The sequence below is a fragment of the Excalfactoria chinensis genome, chromosome 5 (genome assembly GCF_039878825.1).
Source record: "Excalfactoria chinensis isolate bCotChi1 chromosome 5, bCotChi1.hap2, whole genome shotgun sequence".
Taxonomy (NCBI): Eukaryota; Metazoa; Chordata; class Aves; order Galliformes; family Phasianidae; genus Excalfactoria; species Excalfactoria chinensis.
Genome location: NC_092829.1, coordinates 37,837,562 through 37,859,151, shown reverse-complemented (window position 1 = coordinate 37,859,151; position 21,590 = coordinate 37,837,562). Strand labels below are relative to the sequence as shown.

The 21,590-nt window shown below is 41.1% G+C and overlaps 1 protein-coding gene across 4 annotated transcripts in view; it reads right to left on the bottom strand.

Annotated features, from left to right (window-relative positions):
- Positions 1-18,000, bottom strand: part of DENND5A (DENN domain containing 5A) — a 55,258-nt gene extending 37,258 nt beyond the window's left edge. For 2 of the 4 annotated variants that reach the window (XM_072339070.1, XM_072339072.1), the window contains exons 1-3: positions 17,744-17,993; positions 3,253-3,362; positions 1,843-2,503 (exon numbers count right to left, since the gene is read on the bottom strand). In XM_072339070.1, coding sequence (XP_072195171.1) covers positions 1,843-2,503; positions 3,253-3,362; positions 17,744-17,852 — 880 coding nt within the window. In that variant the 5' untranslated portion in view covers positions 17,853-17,993. Of the gene's footprint in view, positions 1-1,842; positions 2,504-3,252; positions 3,363-3,964; positions 4,037-17,743 lie in introns of all 4 variants that reach the window. The other 2 variants (XM_072339073.1, XM_072339071.1) reach the window with 2 other exon arrangements.
- Positions 18,001-21,590: the final 3,590 nt, after the last annotated feature.

The following is a 21,590-nucleotide window of genomic DNA, read 5'->3' as shown; positions in this document are numbered from 1 at the left end:
AATTATTAATGAAAACTTGATAGACTGAAACAAGACAGTTCTATAAGGTATAAAGAAGCCAGACTAAGACAAAACTTAAGGTAAGGCAGGTAGCACTAGACAGAAACTGTCATAAAGATCCAGAGCTACTGGCCTTTGGTTGCAATAAGTCCTCTCTCTTGATTTTCATGCATCTGTGTGTGCAAGTAAGAAATCCACATCCCAGAGTTTTTTTTAAAGCTCTGTCAATTAATGACTAATCACACATCTGGAAAGAGCCAAAAGGGATAAACATGTTGAGCCTATCAATATGACCTTGGAAATAGAACCCAGAATACAGAAAATGAGTCTGCAAGCACACCACATTCCAGCCCAGGGGAAGCGATACTCTAGAAAAGATACAGAGAATGACGTTCCAATGTTGTGACATGTGCATTACCCTTCTTGCTGTGCTTCCAGCTGGCGAGGCACATGTACACATCTGCCACACAAGAGCTCCAACACAACTACAGGCCAAACTTGACCAGCTTCATCAGATAGAAGAGTTTGTGTTGAAATTTCTGCTTGTAAGAGAGATGTCCACATAAACTCTCCCTAACTGATGATTATTGTTGCTGTCTGTGGTTTTTGGGACTGCCTTTGTTGTTTGTTTGTTTGTTTTTCCCCTGTACTCGAATGTATAGTTTTTTCTCTGGCAGTTAACATTTATACAACAACTGAAACAATGTCTTGCTACAGTTATACCTCATTGATTCACATACACAGGAAATTGTTCTTTGGCTTTAGTGATGCACACATCTCAACACACAAACATCTTCATTTCATGCTTCAAGAATTTTGTTAATAATGGCAGGATATTTAAAATATTTTCATTTTAAAAATTCTTAACATTTGTTTTCTACATAATTCTTAGACAGCTCAGCGGAAGAAAATATTGAAAACAGACTTCAGTAACACCACAGGCTATCCCAGGATTCAGCTAAGGGTCTTCTAGGCTTCTTCACCACTACCATAAAACTGTGTTCAAATGCATACCATCTACTTTAATCCATACCATTAGCTCAAAACCATCTATCCAAAATGTCAGTCCTAATGTTAGGACAAAGAGAAGCACAAAAAATTATTCTCTGGCATAATTCCACATAAACTGCTTTAGAGTAACAGAATTTAGGGAGAGAAAAAAAGCCCAGTGTTCACAGACTTTAATACAGCTTAATTCCATCTACCTACTTAAAAGCAAGCTTTATCAACAAGACATCAGCAAAAAGACATCGGCAATAACTGTTTCAGGCCTTAACAGAGATTTGAATTTCAAATTCTGGCAAACACAACTTTCTCAGGTAATTTTATTTCAAAGTAACTACTGAAGTGTACTGAAAGGTACTCAAAGAGAAAATTATATTTGTACTATGAATTATTCTTCAAAGTCCTTCAAAGTTTACTATGCCTCTTCTCAAAATGCACGTACGGTTTGGTAGAGATAGGAGGGAGAATCCAGCTAAGCAATTACGTGGGAGAAGCATATTACTCTAACAATAGAACACTTCCAGAAACAACAATAAAGGGGACAGTCAGTCCATGACTGCAGGAGATTACATGAAAGCCCCAGGGTTTAAGCTGAAGTATCTAGAAATAGGAACCAAAGAAACACTCTTTGTAATTTGAGAATTTTCCTTGACATTAATATCTGCATATAGATTAGCCCTACTGCATTAGTGCTCTAATGCCACTTTAACACAGCTACTCTGGTTTCTCTGTTTTCTTTTGTTCTGTTTCAGTTTTGCTTTTTTTAAGCATTCCAGAAATGAAGAATCCTTATGCCAGTACAACTACCAGATAAGAAAACAGAAAGGAAGTACTCACGCTGTGAATAAAGCAGTATCTGAAATTCCAAGAGGGCACAGGTAAAGAGCTGAACCACATTTTCAACTCCAAGCAATTCAAATACTTCTTTAACTGGGAAATCAAATAATGGTAGTTCATTGGTGCTTGGCCTCTGGCAGATAATTGGTCCATAAACACCTGAAAATTTTAATGATCTTCCTGCTGGAGGAAGAGGAACCTCATAGAGAATATTGTAGATGTAGCTTTCTAAAGGTAGAGGTGGTGGCTGAGGCGAAGTCACTGCTTGGTGAAGTTGTTCTAGTACTTTCTTACAAGCTTTCATGAAAGACATAGGAGTAATCAAACAAATGCACTTTGAGACATAGAGCGTGTCTCTGCTAATATCATACGAGTTAAAACGTTGTAGCTTTGAAATAGAAGTGCCGTTGCAGTCTCCAGTGCTGCTGCAGCTATCTTTGTCATTTGTGGGTGGAGTATGAAGTATGTCATATTCAGCATTGTGCATATGATACAGTGTCTGCATTGCACTGCAGATCTGTTTGCTAGTAACCTCCTCAAAAAACGTGAGAGAAAATCCAAATGTCCGTGAGCCATCTTCACGAGTAATAATAAAAGAGTGGAACTGAGGTTCTCTAGAATCTGCTTGCGTCTTGAAAGCAAGCCCTTTAGGCATACACAGCTGTAGATAAAAACAAAGAGAAGAGGGGAGAGGAGGAGATAATATTAACTCTTGTTTTTCTCCCCCCACTTTAGAAGAATTTGCTAAAACAGAATTTAGAGCCCTCAAGCTGCCATCACATTTCGTATTAAAACTGCATTAAGTGTTACATCTCTGTACAATACAATAATACAGATCCAAATTAGAAAAACTAAAGGAATCCTTTAAAAGGACTGTATGTTGTTTCTATTAAAGGCCATAACCATTTTGTTACAAGCCTCAATAGGAATAATATAGATAATATATTAATATAGATAATATAGTTTGAATAGAAAATTCAGACTCACATGAAGAAAAGATTCGGTCATTAAGACCAGAAACTTGACAAAGAAAAGTAACTTTTTTGGTCTACAATAAGAAACTACACTGCATTCCATTAAACAGTACTATTATGCACAAGGGACATTCATTAACCACAGACTAATTTATTTCTCCACCAGTTCTCTAAAATGTAATGGAAAAAGTCATAAAGAACAAAGAAACTGTCCTACAGATATATTGTTTATATATTTTAAACTTAATTTCCTTTAAAGAATATCCCAATTAAATGAAAAGATCTTCTGAGCCTGCACAATTTAAAGCATTTCATGGTATTTTTATTTTTTTTTTCAGTCTATAATAGACTTTGCAATGCAATTTTTTTTTTTTGCCAAGGAAAACAAAAAGGAAGGTTTTTGCCTTAAAAACAAGAGCCATTAAGTGATACTGACCATTCCCACTGCATCCTGGTCAAAAGGGTTCCATTCAACATTCTCAGGATAGCGAGCAAGAACTTTGGACTTAAATGTGCGTCTTAATGGAGTCTGATCAAAGTTCTCCCCTAAAAGTGGAAGAAAGATACAGATGTAAATATATCATTCTCTTTTTAAGCACTAACATGGCCGTAAAGCAGGACATCAGCAGGTACACGTGAGAATAAGTGAATTAAACACACACACTCCTTTTAAGAGAAACAAAAAAGTGCAAGACAGTTAGTTAGCATAAAACCTGACTGCAGATATTAGCAAGGACTGGTACTGTAACATTTCTATGTTAAGTATCTGTGCTTTTCCTTAAATGTATCTTCAGACCATGATTATGTCAACAATTATCTAAATTACTCTTCAGTTATTTCAGATTCTTATTAAAGCATAGCTAAAGCTTAAGCTTCAGTGGAATTCTGTTACAGAAGAAAAGCACAAATAGACAAGAGGCAAAGATGATGCAAGTTTAACATAGACAAATGTGGCATCACTTAGTTTCTTCTTCAAGACTTAGGAAAAAAAGGACGTACACCATCTATTACAAAAAGTTAGCTGTGAAGAGAGAGCTTAGAGTGTTAAAAGATCAAGAACCAAGGAAGCGCCCATGAAGAGAGGGTAGCAGGAGAATGGAAAATTGTGTTTGTTCTGTTTTTAAATTTCCCCACGCATTTTCCTTTACCTTCTGTTGCACTTGAAATGAAACGGCTGGCACCATCTCGGGTTTTAGAGGCCTGTATATACTGGCATAAAGCTATATAACAAATAAAAACAACACTGCATTATAAATTTTATACTGTTGACTGTAATTGTGTAGCTAACAAGCATGCAAAATAATTGATCTACTTTTCTATGGTTTCTGTAAATATACTACCTTATATATGTTTCACATTTCATACAGGTATTTCTTGAACAAGACTATCAATATGTAACAGAAGCTCCCAGTTCCTGTATACACAACCACAACAACAAAGTAGCAATAGTAATTAATTACCTGACAAATGAATGGCAGTTTTACATGTCAAAATATAAGATACTCCCAAAGAGCAGACGATGAAATTAACTCCATCCCAAGGTCTACAGAGGTATATGGATTTAAGCAGCATGGTTCTAATTTTTAATAGCCATACTAAAGACTGGCTGACACAGCCTCTTAAATTTCCACTAGAGCAAAGAGTGTCTGTTGTGAAACCACTCAGTGACTCCACAGTAAAAATAAATAAATAAAAGAAAAAAAAAAGGGGGGGGGGGGGAAGAGAAAAAAAAAAAAAAAGAAAAAGAAAAAAACAAAGGAAAACCACATAGCTGCAGATCTTAAAAATAAGCTTTGCTATCTTACTAGAATACAATTAGCTAAGCAATCATGCAGCTGCTGGCAGCTGCACTAACAATCAGTCAGAATTGCATGAAATGATACAATTTAAATAAACTATTTCAGCAACACCTGCAAAAGAGAAAACACTCTTCAACTCCTCACTTATTTTCTTGCATGCTACAATTACAAGGCAATAGAAATTGATTTTAAAATTGATTGGGTTTGTTCTCTACTTCTACAGTAATATTTAAAACTCAGTTTTTAAATGAAATAGAATCTTTATTCAGTTATTTTCACGAAGTAGCCATTCAGAGATAGTTATAACTGTCTATAGATAATAAAGACCCCACTACAGTAAAGAAAACTTTGTTTCCATCGTATGCTTGGAAGTCCTAGTTAACAAGTCACCTAAGTTTGCATTTGGTTTTAAGTCTGCCTTAACTATTACCTCAAGCACGGACCTTGTCCTGAATCAGGACCTGGGACAGGTCTCACGGTACCTAAGCAGCTTGCGTGTTTCATTCACCTCAATTTTTTTAGCACTGAAATTAAAGGAAAGACTCGTTTGTCTTTTTCATTTTTTTGCCAGCTTTTTCTTTTTTTATAGCTGAGGAAAAACCTCATTTACTAATCTAGTTTGTTTTCCTTTCCCCATGTAATTAAACAAGTAAATATCTGAATGTTTTTTCCTGAGCTTGGAAACTAAACAATTACTGGGTTCACCTACGTGCAAGATCATGCATATTTTGGAAAGAATGAGACAATTTCCAGAATAAAAATCTTCTCACCAAGATGATCATTAGTGAAAAATCTCATTATGCTGCTCTTCCTTTACGATCACCAAAAAAAAAAGCCCCCAAAAACAAATGCTAATCTACTTTAAAAAGCCTTTCCCCAAACTCCACCAAGACACACTCTCTCTAAAGACACATGTACATTTATTAGATCTACAGATCAGTCTAAAATTTAATGTAAGTACTAAAACTGATTTCTGAAAACCCACATTGGCTTCGGAAGAAAATCCTGAACCCAATTGAAGCATACATGCATTCTTGTAATCAAAGAAACAGTTCAGCTATTGAACAGGCACTGCTCTTGTCAGACAGCCTCAACACCTTCACTCCTAACCTAGGGACACTCTGGTCTGGTTTTACATTATCTTGTTGACTTCTTCACATCAGTGCAGTCTTACATCTACTACCCACCATTTTTTTGTAAAAATTGCAATGCTTATAATAAAATAAACCACTGGACCTTCAGAATGAGAAAAGCTGAATTCAAGTGATTCTGATAGGGAAGGGAACTCAAGTGACAACTCACCAACACCATCTGCAAATTTCAGCCGTAGAACAGAAAGCTGAACTGTTCAACTCCAGGTCACTGAACAGCCTATTTTCTTGCTAATACAACCAATGAGGATCTGAGCAGATCCATTGCTAGGCTCCCCTTCACTTCCCTCACTGATCATCTCACAGTTACCACTAGGCATCCAATCACACACACACACAGTTGTTTTGCTTCAGTGTCCAAATCCAATTAACCCTTAGTTTCTAAATTTATTACAAGTTAGAAGTTTCTAAGCTTCTCACATACACATCTTGCTCCAGCAAAACACCAACTGCTGCACATTTCCAGTAGGCAAAAATAACCCAAGGTTTCAAGATCTGTCTCTATGAGAACTGGACATCAGATTAATTTAGTATTCACTGAAAGCATTTTGATAAAAACTCTGAATAACAAACTAATTTAACAAATGCAGTAGGAAGAAAAACATCAGAAATTGACAGTTTTATTCTAAAACTGAGAAAATAAAGATGCAAAAGAAATTGTTAAAAATGACATATCCCACAAGTGTTAGAGAAAAGTTGTTTTTTTTTGTTTGTTTTTCTTTTTTAACTGAACCATAGGTTTTTACACATGCTATCAATTCATCATTTGAATTCAGTTTCTAGAATACAACTGCAGTGTCACAACTCTTAAAATAAACAACCACTCCAGGCTAAAAACTATACAGGAATCTCTCCCTGAGTACCGGCTAGGAAAAAAAAAAAAAAAAAAAAAAAAAAAAGGCTTTGAATGAATATTAGAGAGGTAGAACTGGCTCAATTTTCCTGCTGCAGCAGCAAAGAGTGACTTGGAAGCAGCTACCCGCTACCCTATTTACTACAAGTGCCTGAGAGAAGAAATGAGTGGTCACGCAACACTGGTTTTCAAGAATTGTTAATATTTCCACCTTCATCTGCTCACTGAGCCTGCTGACCTGCTCAAAATAATTATAAAACACAGCTCTACCGTTTCTCATTAAGCAGTTTGCTGCCCTTATCATGCCAAGCAGCTTGTTTTTTTAAATTCCTGTGATATAGCCTACTATTCATTCAACCCACTGAGTTTCAATGTACATTTACCACATACATGACATCTTTTAATGGAAAATTATATTGGAGATAGTAAGTAATCAAAACAAAAGAGCTGTATTTTCCACATAAGGACATTATCATTTAAGCATACACAGGCTGCACAAAAATGTCTTACGACAATCAGCGTAAAGCAGATTAAACACAAACAGTTCGTGTTACTGTAACTAAACAAATGTATAAGAATAACGGTAATCTGCAACAGCAATTATGAACCACACATTTTGGGCAGCTTTCCTGAGTTAAGGAGCACACTAGAGAAATGAAAATTAAAAGTCAAGAGTCCCTAGAGAACCCTACAACCATACCATTTACCTCTTCATTTCCTATCCCACAGCTTAAAGAGTCTTGCAATGGTGGGACCCATTGCAGCTTATGCAGGGTAAGGGCTTAAGTTCAGGCTGGCCCTCACAGCCAAAGAGTCAGGTTTTCCAAAGAATGGATTGCAAATCAGAAATCAGCCAACACATGGATATGAACAGTGCATGAATTATAAACAGCATCCAGAAAACAGCCTAGCTGCCTTAATGCTGCATCTCCACTGTGCTTTGAAAGAGCTCACAGCAAACCCAGTTACAGGACCAACTCAATACACAGATGCTATGTAACATGATACTATACACATACATGAATAACATGTTTTGTTAATTTTATCCTGCTTTCAATGTTAAAAATGCATTAAAGCACACGCAGTAACATTTACACTTGGGTGAAAATGCATATCGTATAACATTTTTAAAAGCATCTTTCTCATTGTTGGCTTTTGGAGTAATTGCCTGTTGCGGGGTACAACACATACAAAAAAGTCCAAACTGTTTGAAAAAATACAGGAATGGAAGCATTCTACAATGCATTTAGAATGAAGTTAAATCTAAAACCAGCAGCTGATGTCACAAACAGCAGTATGATCCCCACTTCAGCCAGCAATGACTTTCTCAGTATGTGCAATGAGGTAACAGATAAGAAGACGTTTTTCTGAAAGGAATGTTATCTTTATAAATTATAATTACTGAGCATAAAAATCAACCCAGCTCTAAAATCCCTGGTCCAAATTGAAACAAAAATAACTGGCTGCTAAAACAGTGTGCATATATCTGGAATCCATGCTGTAGAATACCATTCTAAGGTATGCTCTCAGAAACACAGAAATATATGCTTTCCTATCATGAAAATGATTTGTTAGGACTTCACATTGTAACATTAAAGAAAAGTAATTTTGATGCATAGGTAGAGAGCTATTAATTTACCAGTAATTAGCCACTGTTTCAAAAGAATGAAAATTAAAAAATACCTTTCTCTGATTCCTTCTTTAACAAATGTTGATCTACATGTAACTACAAAACTCTACAAACTAGGAAACAATGAAAGTTTGGCAGACTAAGGTAAGAAAGTCACTGAATGAGAATTCATAGGATAAAAGCCATGATTCACGGAAAGATGCAGCTGCAAGATCTGTAAGCAGTCACTCCATCAGCGGACAAATGCCTTCAGATTATGATTTGCTTCCTTCCTTCCAGCTACTTCTCCCTAAGCAGAACCACATGCATTTCTCATCAGAGGATTCCCTTTCCCAGAGAAGCTCTTTCTTGGATATACACTGAAAAGAGCTCATCTCTTTTATGCTGAGACACACTAACCTACTGTCCTGCACTTCTATTCCCTCCTCCCCTCACTGCTGGCAAGACCATCAGACAGTGCAAGCTGAAGTGACAGCTAGACAAGCTAATTTATTGCTCGAACTGGGACTTTTAACTGTTTTGAAAATGGTTTAAGTTATTTATATGAGAAAAATCTTCAGGATCACTTTATTCTTTTTTTTTGGAAGTATCACTGCTTTAGCAATTGGAACGAGAGGTTTCACATCCACCATATGCATTGAATTTTGGGTTTTGCCCGTTGTCTCTAATGGCTGTTATTTCCCAGGACTTTTAAGAAATCTACAGCCAACAATACTCACAGCTGTGCCTCCCTCCAAAGACTCCTTTATGCAACTTACAGTGCTGCTTTGGCTACGAAAAGAGCTCAAAGGCAAAGGAAGTCCTCCATCTGCCTTTCTAAAACAAAGGTAGAAATATGTGTTAGGGACACAGCACCCTCTACTTAAGTGTAATTGAAATGTAGGTTGGGTGGAGTGCCATCCTTCCGCTGTTTTTTTTTTTTTTTTTAAAAAAAAAATAAAATCAGATTTTATTTAGAGGAAGCAGAGAGAAGGCAAAGAGAATAACCAGTGAAATTAAAGGCTCCCATGTGTTTTTTGCCTATTTGTCTGTCATCCAAGGAACCCAAACTTGCTCCTTAACCCAACCGCCCAAGAACGCATTCCTTTCAGCATACAACACTCAATGAATAATATACTTCTTCCTCCTGCAGCCACCAGTAAGATGAGAAGGACAAAAAGACAGGTTAATTCCAGATCTGCTGACTGGAAAAGATACTTTTGTTTTCTCAGTTTCTTTTTCTTTTCAGCTTTTCAACAAGTGTAACACAAAGAACCTCACTGTGCATAGAAATAAAGAAAATAAGAGTTACTTTCCCTGTGTAACTGGATATTTGGTGTAAATGTCACCGGATACAAAGAATATCTTGACCATCCATTCCTTCACTAGCACATATTCTTCTAAGCTCTCTATGACAAGTGAAAACGAGAAATTGATAGATAACCACTTATAATTTAAGTCAGTATTCATCCAGTTGATAGCAAAACACACCACCACATTTCTTCAGGAATACTCTCAAAAACTGCAGCAATAGTTTTAAAGCACCAAAGAAAACCAGTTGAGAACGTCTGCATTCTGTGACTGCAAGCCCAGGAAATGAAAATTGTTTCTTCTTCTGGTACAGTTTTAACGAAGGTGGGAAGAGGCGGGTCAGGGAAGTGGCACTAGAAACTATCAAGAATCCAAGGCAGCTTTTTACAAATGCAACAAGAAAATCCCCAGCTCGTATCTTTATAAGCATCCTATGTTGTTGATGTGTTTTTGTTTGCTTGTTTGTTTTAAGAGAAATACTGTGTATGCAGCACAGGATAGTAAGACGGATGTGACACATTTAAACTAAGACTTCCTGATGGAAGTTTTCAAGGAACTGTTCTTAAAAATGAAAATCTTTTACAAGACTTTTTTCCTGCCTTATCCAGAGCAGAAAGACAAAAAGACCTTTTGCTCTGTTTTCAACTAAACAACAGAAGCAGCATTCAAAATTACAATAACGGGCGTGTTCTCACCCACAGCAGGGAGCAGGGCTGTACTTCTATTACAGAACAAAGCTGAAATGCATGCAAAAGAAGACACTAAGAAACAAAAAGAATGGCTTATCTTCGGAATAGAACAGAACTCATTTACAAGTACCAGAAATATAAAATGGAAGAGACCAGAGGAGTCAGGTTCTTCACAGAACCAGTTCACGGATCCCAAATGAACTTCCATGGGAGGGAAGAACACTGTGACATCTGCCTAAAGCTCCATGCATGCAATGAACACGCAGTCTAGAAGCAACCTCACAGAGCACAAGTAATGCACACCTTCTGGATTACAAAACCCTTAGGAGCTCGAAGTCAGCTCAGGTTCTGCAAATTGTTCCTCAGACTGAGGATCTTTCTTTATAGCCCCCAGTGGTGCAGCATTTCATGGCAGCATACCAGCTCAGTCATTGGCTGTGCACTGCCAATCTCTTCCCCCATTCCAGGGGGAACCTGCTTCCTGGAACCTGCTACAGTGATCCATGACCAACAGGACTAGCCAGTCCTGCTACAGTGATCCATGTCCAACAGGACTAGCCAGTCCTTGCACAAGGCACACGATCACAGTAAGAATGGGAGACCACAGCAGCCTACAGTTAAGACCAGCCTGGGCTGCCACAAAATCTCTGCCAGACTTTTTCTCAGAAACGATGCTGATAAGTAGAATTTTTACCAGTCCTCAGTGAAACTACAGAATGAGGTCTCCCACATTTCAACATCTCAAACCACCCACGTAAGTGAGCCAGAAAGGGACGCAACGTTCCCATGCTGGTTAGAGCTGGTACTGGGACTTCTCCCTAAGGTAATATTGAGGGCAGTTCAGTGAGTTAGTGCTGGGCTTGGGAAATAAACCCAGGACATAACAGTGGTAAGGGACTTTGCCAAAAGTAGTGAGTCAATGAGAAATAAGTAATATATGCAAATAGTAGATAGTTGACAAAAAATAAGGGTCATGAAGGTCAGAGGCAACACACAGCTCAGTACAGTACATTGCAGCAACCTCAGCATAGATCCCCACACATTCCTGCAACTGTAAATACAAAGAGTAGCAAGTACAGTGGCAAGAAGTGTTTCCCAAGCTCTCCTGAAGTCATGCTGGAAGAAATTTTGTCTCTGTGAGCCCATTTTGTTTCCTCACTCAGTTAAACTTAGAATCGATTCCCTACATGCAAATGAAAAGTTGGTTGGGATTGCTTTGTAATCAGACTTCAGATCACTTGGAATGCAATGAAGTTTCTCTCTTGAGATATTTGAGTACTAATATAATAATAATAATAATAATAATATAAATGATGCAATACAAAGGTATACGCTGTACCTGATTGTGGCAGATTATACAATCATTAAATAAAGTAAATAAGGCAATATTCTACACTTCCACAGTAAGGTCTGAAGCTAAAGGAGTCTTGTCCATCAAATACGCAAGGCAACATTTTCCTAGAAAGAATGAGAAAGAAGCCTTTAGAAGAAGCACTCAAAGTAAATTCTTCATCACTCATCAGTCTGTGTTCGAATGCTTGACCATTTCTCTGTGCACCAACATTTTATGCCTCTTAGGGTTAGTGTTCTAATTCACAGCAAACTCAACTACAAGCCACAAATCCAAAAGGCTTGTCAAGAAACTCAGAGAGAATAATTACTGTACAACACACATCAGTAAGTAATTGTTTCTGACACTGTCACTTTACATGCATTACTTCTGCTACTTGAGCCCTGCAGGTCAGGGAATTCAAAAGAGAAGTATGAGAAGGCACTACCAAGAACACTCAAGTAGAACATCACTTGCTCAAAAGGCAGATAGAAACAGCCATAGCATTTTGGAACTACAGGATCAAGAATTCAAAGATTTAGAAAAAACGCTGCTTTGTTATTTGCAAGTGGCAGTATTGCACCCCCCCAAAAAAAATTCATGTAAGGTTTTCTTTGTATAGCTCTTCTCTTGCAGAAGAAACCACAAAGGAACGCACTTAAAACTTCATCTTTGTACGCCTTGCCTTACGGATGTGAAACTCCAATGCTTTTCAAAAAAAGGTTTCAGAAGTCTGCCTTGTACACCACATTCTTATGACACATTCTTAACATCATTAGTCTACTCTGAAATTAGGAACAAAACCTGTAACTCTTCCCCTTCCTCCCACTTCAATTAAGATCCTGACAAAAAAGCTGTATCTATAACTGAATAGTGGAGGACGGGAAAAGGAAGTGTTTTGGGACATGGGGAAAGGTTTTCTAAAGCAAGTGGGCTAACCACACAGTTGGTGTTATAGAAACATCACCTAATAAACCCCAACTTCAAATGCAGTGCAGCAAAGCACAGCTGCTTCCCCCTTACATCAGCTCTCCCATTCTTTATTCCACATATCAGCTACCCTAGCACGTCTGCCTCAGTTCCCAAAGAGACAAAAGATCTTTTTTGGCACTCAAACATAGCAAACAACTCAGGCTTCTTGGGAAAAGACAGAGGGGGCAGGGTGCGGTGGAATAAACTGTTATGTGGATTAAAGCATTTCACATGTGCCGGTGTAAGCCCAGCCAAAAGCTGTCAATACCTACAGCCCATCCACAGTGACCTGTGTGAGAACAGTGCAGAATCTGAGCCCTGGTGCTGCTAGAGGGGCCGCCACAGAGCCAACATTTCAGCCAGCAGCCTCAGAGGAGCAAAGGAAGTGAAAAACCTTCCTCCAGCCTTGGAGGGAATACCCGTGGGAGGAGGTGCACTGTTAGGGAACTGTGCAATGTTTGTACTGGTACCATCTATATTAGGGACAAAGAGAGGCAAAAGGAAAAGGAAGAAAACACATCAGCTTACAGAGAAATTAAGCAGTGGCTCGTACCGACACAGTTTCTGCAGTGAGTGTTGGCACCATTACTGTAGCAAAATGCTACAAAATGCACTACTTACGCAAGTAACAAACAACCCCAGAGACCATATTTCACTGCAAAAACCACAGTGGGCTCCAACCCCAAACTGCATTATTTAATTCCCAGAGATAAATGTCCCAAAGAGGAAAACAAAAACAAAATTCAATAAAGCCAAACATCAGTCAAAAAGGGTTTTCTGCTGCTCTGCGCTTGCTCTTCTTCTCCAGCCTTCCCTTGAGGCACTTCTGACAAATACCTCTAAGGCAAACTGAGAACCTGCAAGTACTTAAGTGTGTTGAACTTGCAGACTAACACAGGAGCCAACAACAGCATTACCGCAGGAAACTGCTGTACCAATTCTGAACTACTAAGTAGCATGCATTGGTTTATATATCTGACCAACGCTCCCAATTACATCATCGTACCCATATTTTAAAACACATTGTATTTCACCACAATACATGCTACCAAAAGGCAACGTATGAAGGTAAGTTGACATTTTAAGCTGGAACCAAGCAAAGCAGGAAAACAATGACACTTCAATTACTGGCAGAGGGATGAGGTGAGACATTTCTCTTTTCCTGGTGAGGAGAAACACTTGCACTCATGTCAGTTTGTCAGATTAATTTTGAGCTAAATAAATACCACACATTATCACTTAGAATTTCACACACCAGCACTAACAAAGCAGCTAGTGTCTCAGCACACACGTGTCACCCCTGATCAGTTCCATGGTGCTACATCATTGATACACACTGATCTTGTCTTAACGCCACCGGATGCAAGACACAAGAAAGGGTATGGGAGATTAAGGATAATTAAAATAGTACATTTTCGTAAATAGAAAGTGAGTATGGATTCTGAAAGCGTGCATTAGAAGTGTCTACAGGAAGGACAAAGCCTGGATACATGCCTTCTCCTAACACCCACCTGCATCTTCCTTCAAGAATGAAGCCCACCATCAGACGGACAACTCAAAGCACTAAGACACAGATCTTGGTAAAAGAAACAGGAGTTTACCTCCTGAATAAATCCATCTCGGGACCACACCTATGGTCTGTTCAGACCAGGAAGAACGGCAGAAACAAATACCGGTGCCACATCAATCGTTGGTATTGGTCCTCCAGAACATGATTGGGTTTGATTGGGTTTTGTTGTTGTTGGGTTTTTTTTGGTTGGCTGGTTCTTGTTTATTCAATAATCTTGTTTGTAAATCCTCATCCTTTTCTTCAGAGATTATAAGCATTTTCTTTTTGCAATTACATCTCTTTGTAATGCTGTTATTCCCAAAATAACTACTACCACCTTTACAATACAGCACTCACGACTACAGAGGCACGTGCAATACCCGAAGCATGGGATGAGAATACAGTGACCAGGCATCCATATCTGAATTTCATATTATGTAAAGGCAACTTACTTGCAAGTAATGCAACAGCAAGTTTATCCGTTGTTCTGCTACTACATAATAAACAAACAACTTTTACCAACCACTTGCCAGTAAACACATTACAGAAGACGAAGAGAAAACAAAATCTTTAGAGAAAAAGAAGGTGGAATAACAACTCTAACAGCTCACTGCAGCACAAAGAACTACTTTCACCATCACTCAACACTCATCTAAGCAATCCAACACGGTGGAGATTCCAACAGAAAGACAAGGCACCACTTTGTTCTCCTCTCCAGGACACACTCTTCAATAGAGATTAGGAAATCCCACCATGGTGTTGCAGCATTACGAATTATAACACACAAAGGTTGTTGGTAATTGATGTATTTCATCATTTCCTCTCTGAAGTATGTGTCCCAAAACACTGCAAAGCACCTAAGAGATTCGGCATCACTTCCAGCACCTTGTCATCACCAGGAAATGTACCTCAACCCTCACCAGTCCAGCACAGAAACCACTGCAGAATGCAGTTTCAGTAAGATCTAAGCCCCAGGAGCTGTATGTTTATCTGTTCTACGTCTCTCTAGCAAAATTCTTCCTCCTGCTTTTAGCTGGTCACCCCCACTAAGAACACGATCATCGGGATGAGAGAACTAGATAACCACCTCACACCTGTGCATAGAAGAGCCTAAGCTACACAAAGTATCTTTAGCCCATGCTAAATAGAGAGCCCTACAAACACTATTTTTCATTATATCACAAGAAAACAAACATCATTTTACACACTGATAGAAAATAGCATAAATGTGTATACATCTGGCATCAACTGTACATTTTCCATCACTCAGGAAAAAAGTATCACGGCTGTGCTATTTAGCAAGCTTCCAACACACAAAGGAGAAAGGCTACCGCAGGTGTCTGCTCAAGCAGGAACTAAACTGAGCATGAATCCTTGCTCTTAGGCTCCACCGACAAGCCCGCGGGGAAGCTGCATTACAAACAGTGCAGCTGAAGACCTGCCATGCCCACAGCCTCCCAGGCTGGGTGCCCTGTCAGCAGCACCCGGTGCTGCGGGCACCGGGCAGCTCCCTGCGGCAGGGCGGCGATGACATCATGCCGTGCCGGCTGCACACCGCGGCCGTGGCGCAGGGGAGTCCCACGGGGACACGCAGCCTCAGCCGGTAGCCAGGGCTGCTGCCGCTCTCCCAACAATGGACACTTCGGAAGCAGATTGTCTCAAGAGGGCAAGGATTCAGGTCCTATTTTTCAGCACAGAAATAACAAGGGAAAAAAAAAAAAAAAAAAAAAAAAAAAACCACAAATACAGCCACATAAAAAGCCCCACTCCACAATAACCCTTTCATTCAAACAAGAAAACCTTCCAGGAAGTACAGAGTGTTTCAAAGCCTGACCCAAAACCCACTGAAACCAACAGAGGTCCTTTGCACGTGTATCAGCAGGCACTGGAGGAGGCTATAACCTAAAAGATGATTTAGAAAGCATTGTCAGTGCCACTGCTGTGCATTATTAATGACACAACAAACTCAACAAAACGCACTGGAATTCTGGCTAGCTCTTCTGCTGGGACATTATCAACTTCTTCTCCCAATTCCTCCCTCTCCTTTTCAATTCTTAACCTGCTCCTCAAACCACAGACCAGCCTTCCCCATCACAACGCACACCTATTCCTGCCCCAAGCCCACACCTTACCACCATGAGATGGGGCAAAGTGGACATAATAGGTGCAGTCCTTAACAGGGAAAGCAAATACAGCTCTCATGCTCCAGCCCCCACAACTGCAGATTCAAACAGAATTGCTACAAAAAGGCGCTGATCTCTATTCCAGATCACTGTTTGATAACCAGCTCAAAGGAACACCATGTTTTTGCATTTCATTATGGGAGTCATTCACGTGCCCACTGAAATCAGAGACTGCCAGCAAGAGTGCCTTGCACTACGTTACACAAATAGACAGATAGAAAATGGGTTACAACATTAACATCAGAAACTGCTTTCATCCAGAAACTTTGCTCACTTGTGATTTAATTCAGAAATAACAATGGAATCACCTATATCCTTCAAGGAAGTTATGTTGCATTTTGTTCTCTTGTATTTCTCACACTGAGTTGCTGCTGTAATTTAAAAGGCCATTAAAGTGCAGACTGTATAGGATCCCCAAACTGCAGCCTGCAGCCACTGTAACATACAAAGAGGTGAAGGTAAGGTCCCGCTCAGCATCAGGAACTGAGGAGAAATTGTCTTTCAAGTCATTAAAAGAAGGAAGTTATCAGCATAGCCCAAGATAAGTAGAGTTTATTGCAAGAGATGAGTTCCATAACATACGTTTCACCCTACAAGGAACAGGCATTAATTCACACAGTGCTTTTAAGACAGATGCAAAACAAGCACATATTACAAAACCAAGTTAGTTAAACAAATAAACATGATACAATCAAGGTAGTTAACCATCCAACCATATAATCAGTGGCTCAACCAGACAATAAGGAGGCCAAGTTTCCACCATGGCAGCGATGCACCTTTCTGAACATGCAGCAGTCCAATACAATTGTAGCCCGTGCAGCGAGGCCAAGGCTGACCCCAGGCACAGCCACAACAAAGGGCAGACAGGTGGCCCTAAAGGACAGCTGTGGCACTGTGCTGCAGGACACTGCTGGCCCCAAACATACACACGTAGCCAACCATTCTTAACACTATTTCTGTTAGGTGCTGCAGGAAGAGAATCCGTATCCCATGTAGAATCAAAAAACAGAACTGAACAAGTTAAACAACCGCCACTTTATCTCTAAAATCCGATTCCTCGTTCCCAGAGCGTTCCAAGAGCCCAGGTGCCTCACCAAAAGTTGGTGCGTGTCACCACGCTCCAGGAGTGCCGCAGATCGCTGCTGAGGCCGAGATGATGGCAAATAACTGACGGTCTCCTCGCACCCGTTTTCCTCACGCCGATGGGAAGCGGCACTCAGTCGCGTTCCGCACGAAGTTCCGCACGCTCCCACGGGCACCGCCGCGTTCCGAGCAGCCCCGCGGCCCCCGGGGCATCGCCGCCCGGACCGGGGGACGCCCAAACCGGAGCCCCTTTCCGGCCCCCGCCCCGTGCCGCGACCCCCGCCGTGCCCGAGGCCGCGCGACACGGCGCTGAGGGTCGCGGGTAGAGAACGGCGGGGCGGCCGCCCGCCAGCTGCGTCCCGGTAACGGTCGCCGCCCCCCCCGCCCGCGGCACTCACCGGAGAGCTCGTCCGGCTCCAGCCCGGTCTCGGTGTCCAGCCCGCAGATCACGAAGTAGTCGGCGAAGCGGCCGGGTGCCGAGGAGCCGCCCCCACTGCCGCCGCTCATGCTGGAGACCAACGGGTGCGCGGGGCTCAGGGGCTGCGGGGCCAAGCGGCGGCGGGCGGCGGGGCTGCGCCAGCTGCGCCAGCTGCGGCGGCCGCCTCCATGATGGAGCGGAGCGGACAGCGCCGCGCGGCATTGTGGGTACGGCCCCCAGCTGTTCCCGCGAGGGGGGGGGGGCGGCGCGGGCCGAGGGACCGCAATGCTGCGCCTGCGCACTGCGCTCCGGGGTGACGTCATGCTGCTGGGCCCGGCGGGGCGGGGGGAGCGGATTGGGGTGCGAGGCGCGCGGTCGCGCTCTGAGGGGCGGGGGTCGGAGTCACGGCCCCGAGGGACGGCGTCTGAGGGGCCGTCACAAAAGCGCCCCCAAGGCGGCAGGGGCTCTTTGTTTTCTGCTTGAATTACTGCCACAGACGTAACGGTCGCGTTTGCACAGCTAAGTGAAATCCGTCCCGCAAACATTTCCTGAGGAACGGGGGACAAAGAACGAGAATGACTCAGGCCGAGCGCTGAGGGACGCGCGACGCGCGCCGTGCTGTGCGATGAGAGCATGTCTTAACGCTGAGGGACCTGGGATAGCCTCACCGCGCTAAAATTAGCGGCAAGCGGTTCCCTTTCCTCGCCTCGCCTCACCCAGTTCTCTAACGGCGCCTTTCACATCACAGTTCTTCCCTGTATTCAATTCACTTTCCCCTCAGCTCAGCACGGCTTCTCCGAGGAGAAAGCATTTGTCAGTCTTTCAGGATTATTATCTTTAAGATGACATCTGTAATGCTGAATTAATTAACAGCCTAATGCGCTACCAGGCACGTGAAACTCTGCATGGTTGAGTCCACACTGCAAAGACACGGCAAGTTCCTAATGCTGCGGGAGCACCAGGGACAACAGTGCGTGTAAGGCGGCTCTGACAGCGGTCCGCAGCGATTTGCAGCACAATTAACTGGGCTCTTAAGCCATCTTTCCCAGAGAACTGCAGAGAGCTTTTCCATCCTTCTGGGAAATAGGAAAAGCCGTGAGAAGAACTGGCATTATTAGGATCCGCTTGATTAAGATTGTATAGGCCACAGGATGGGTTATCAATGAATGAAAGTATTGCTGAGGTTTGACTGACAGCTCTGACAGTTCAATTTTAAACCACTAGTGAGGCGAGGGGAGAGATTTCAATAAAGATAGAGAGATAATTAGATGCAGTAGTACTAGACTGGAAGTCTCAGCTCCACAGCGAGCACATACATCTAGACAACATTGAGCCTGCCTTCTGGTTTGAAGAAGACAGCAACTGAGAACGGAACTAGCTAAATCCGATCGCTCCTATCTGCTACATTTGCTAGGTGTTTTACACACATTTTGCTCCTTGGTCTGCCTTTGATCTGACAAAGAACTCAGTGTTCAGAATGTAATAAGCTTCATTTCTGTAACCCTGTAGTTTGACTCTTAGAAATATAACACTGAGGTGCTGGAACATGTCCAAAGAAGGGCAAGGAAGCTGTTGAAGTCTAGAGAAAAAGGCTTGCGAGGAGCAGCTGAAGGAACCGATTATTTAGCCCAGAGAAAAAGATGCTCAAGGGAGTCCTTATCACCCTACAACTACATCAAAGGAGGTTGTAAGTAAGTTGGGGGGGGACGAAGGGGGGGGGGAGGGAGGGATCAGTCTCTTCTTCCAGGCAACAGGACAAGAAATGACCTTGAGTTCATGTCAGGAGAGGTTTGGATTGAACATCAGGAAAAATTTCTTCACCGAAAGGGTTGTGAAGCATTGGAACAGGCTGCCCAGGGAAGTAGTTGAGACACTATCCCTGGAGGTATTTAGAATATGCATAGTTATAGTACTTAGAAGTATGGTTTAGTAGTAGACTTGGCAGTGCTAGAAAACCAAGGAAGTACCACAGGTATTGTAAGGGCTTTTTGTATTTGTTATATGTTCTTGCCCACACCACATGCTCCAGCCACATATTTAGGAGATTTAGCCAGAAATACAGTTGAATAGCAGTGTTTAACAGAACCCACGCCCTGCTATACAACATGGTAAAGGATAGAAAATGATTTTTAAAAAGGAGTCTCAAACTAAGAAATTCAGATTTGCTTTGAATTGATACAAGAAAGGAACAGGGAAGCAGCTGCATGAACTTGAATCAACAAAAGGTTAATTAATCAAGTCACTGTAATTTTTGCTGTGAAAGGCTCATTTATAATTTGTCAGATAAGCTCTCTGCTTTCTTAATCTTGATTCTAGGCATTTCCTAGATGTGTTCAAACAGCTACAGCTCTGTCCTCTCATTTTGTCAGTGACAACCTCTTTCCTATTATATCTTTTCTTCCTGATTATTTCCTTTCTGAAGTTTTGCGTGCCTAGTGAACGCAACGTCTGCAACACTTCATTCAGTCTATCAGCTTTCACTTCTCAGTCTTCTTGACTCATGTTCCCAACACAGGGAACACCTAAAACAACCATTTTGTCAGTGAACTTTGCAAACAGACCGATGTCCTCAAGTGAGGCAACACTCAATTACACCGAGAATTTTTGAAAGTATTCTGTATGATGTTTACAAAATTAAGTGCCTTAAATCTGTGGAAACTATGTTTACTAGAGAATCACAATGACATATTAACAAGTAGGAAGTGGTTGAAAAGATTCACTGCCTTTGGCAAGACTATTGCTGTTGGCTCAGCTGCTGTTTCCAAACAAAGGCAGAGGCTGGGATTTTCAAGCTCAAGCCTTAAATCATAAGGACAAAAAACAAGTTATTTTAAAGAGGCAGAATGTGAACATAACCTGGTAACTCCTCATTAATTTGGACTTACTTTGGCAACAATCACAATTATTGGAGGAGTTTGTTTAATAAGCAGTTAAATAATATATATATGGAAAATTCCCATTTTACTCAGCTCTTCTCAGAGAAATGTAGTCTAAAATACAGCACCAGCTTTTTCTGTGCAACCATTTCCCAAGATGAGGTAAGCTCAAAAAGATAAAGGTACTCTTCATCTTTTGCATCAGCAGCACTTCATGTGACAGAATAACATTAATTTCTCATAGCAAGGTATAAAGATAGAATCTGTTCAGACTCCTCTGTAAAATCAAATCATAGCCTATGCATTAATAAGGGAAGCACATCAGATCAGGTTTGCTAGATATTTTAAATGTCTTTCGTAAACAGAACAGTGTATTAGCCTGAAAACTGACTCCATGCGATGTCATCTAGCAGATCTGTACCTGTTCAAGTCATGTTTGTTGAACTTAGTAGGCAAGAAAAACAAACACTTACTCCAATGTTATTACACAGGAAACAGCCCAGGGAGGAGAAGGCCCACTCTCTCTTCACGGTTTGCACACTGACCAATGCAGTGGTTGAGTGCTCCCTAAGGGATGAATTATTACTTTCTATATTAGCTGTACCTGCAGTACCTGCTGGGTATTTCTGTCCTTGAGCAGCTGCTACCTCAAAATCAATATTCTGTGCAATTGAAAAAACAAAAAACCAAAAACCCTCCATAAAACAGACATAACATTAAGGGAATGAAGCTATAACAACTTCAGCATGTTAACCTCCCATCAGGAATTCACAGCAGAAAAAAAACTAAATTACGTAATATTCCTATTTGAGGAGATGAAATGAGCTAAACTCCCTTATACTGCAAAGTATAAAAACATTAGAAAATTATTGTTGTACATGAAGAAATAACATCCAGACAGAAGGAAGTGAAGTTGATGTAGGTGCTCTGAAATAAAGATACAAACTGAAT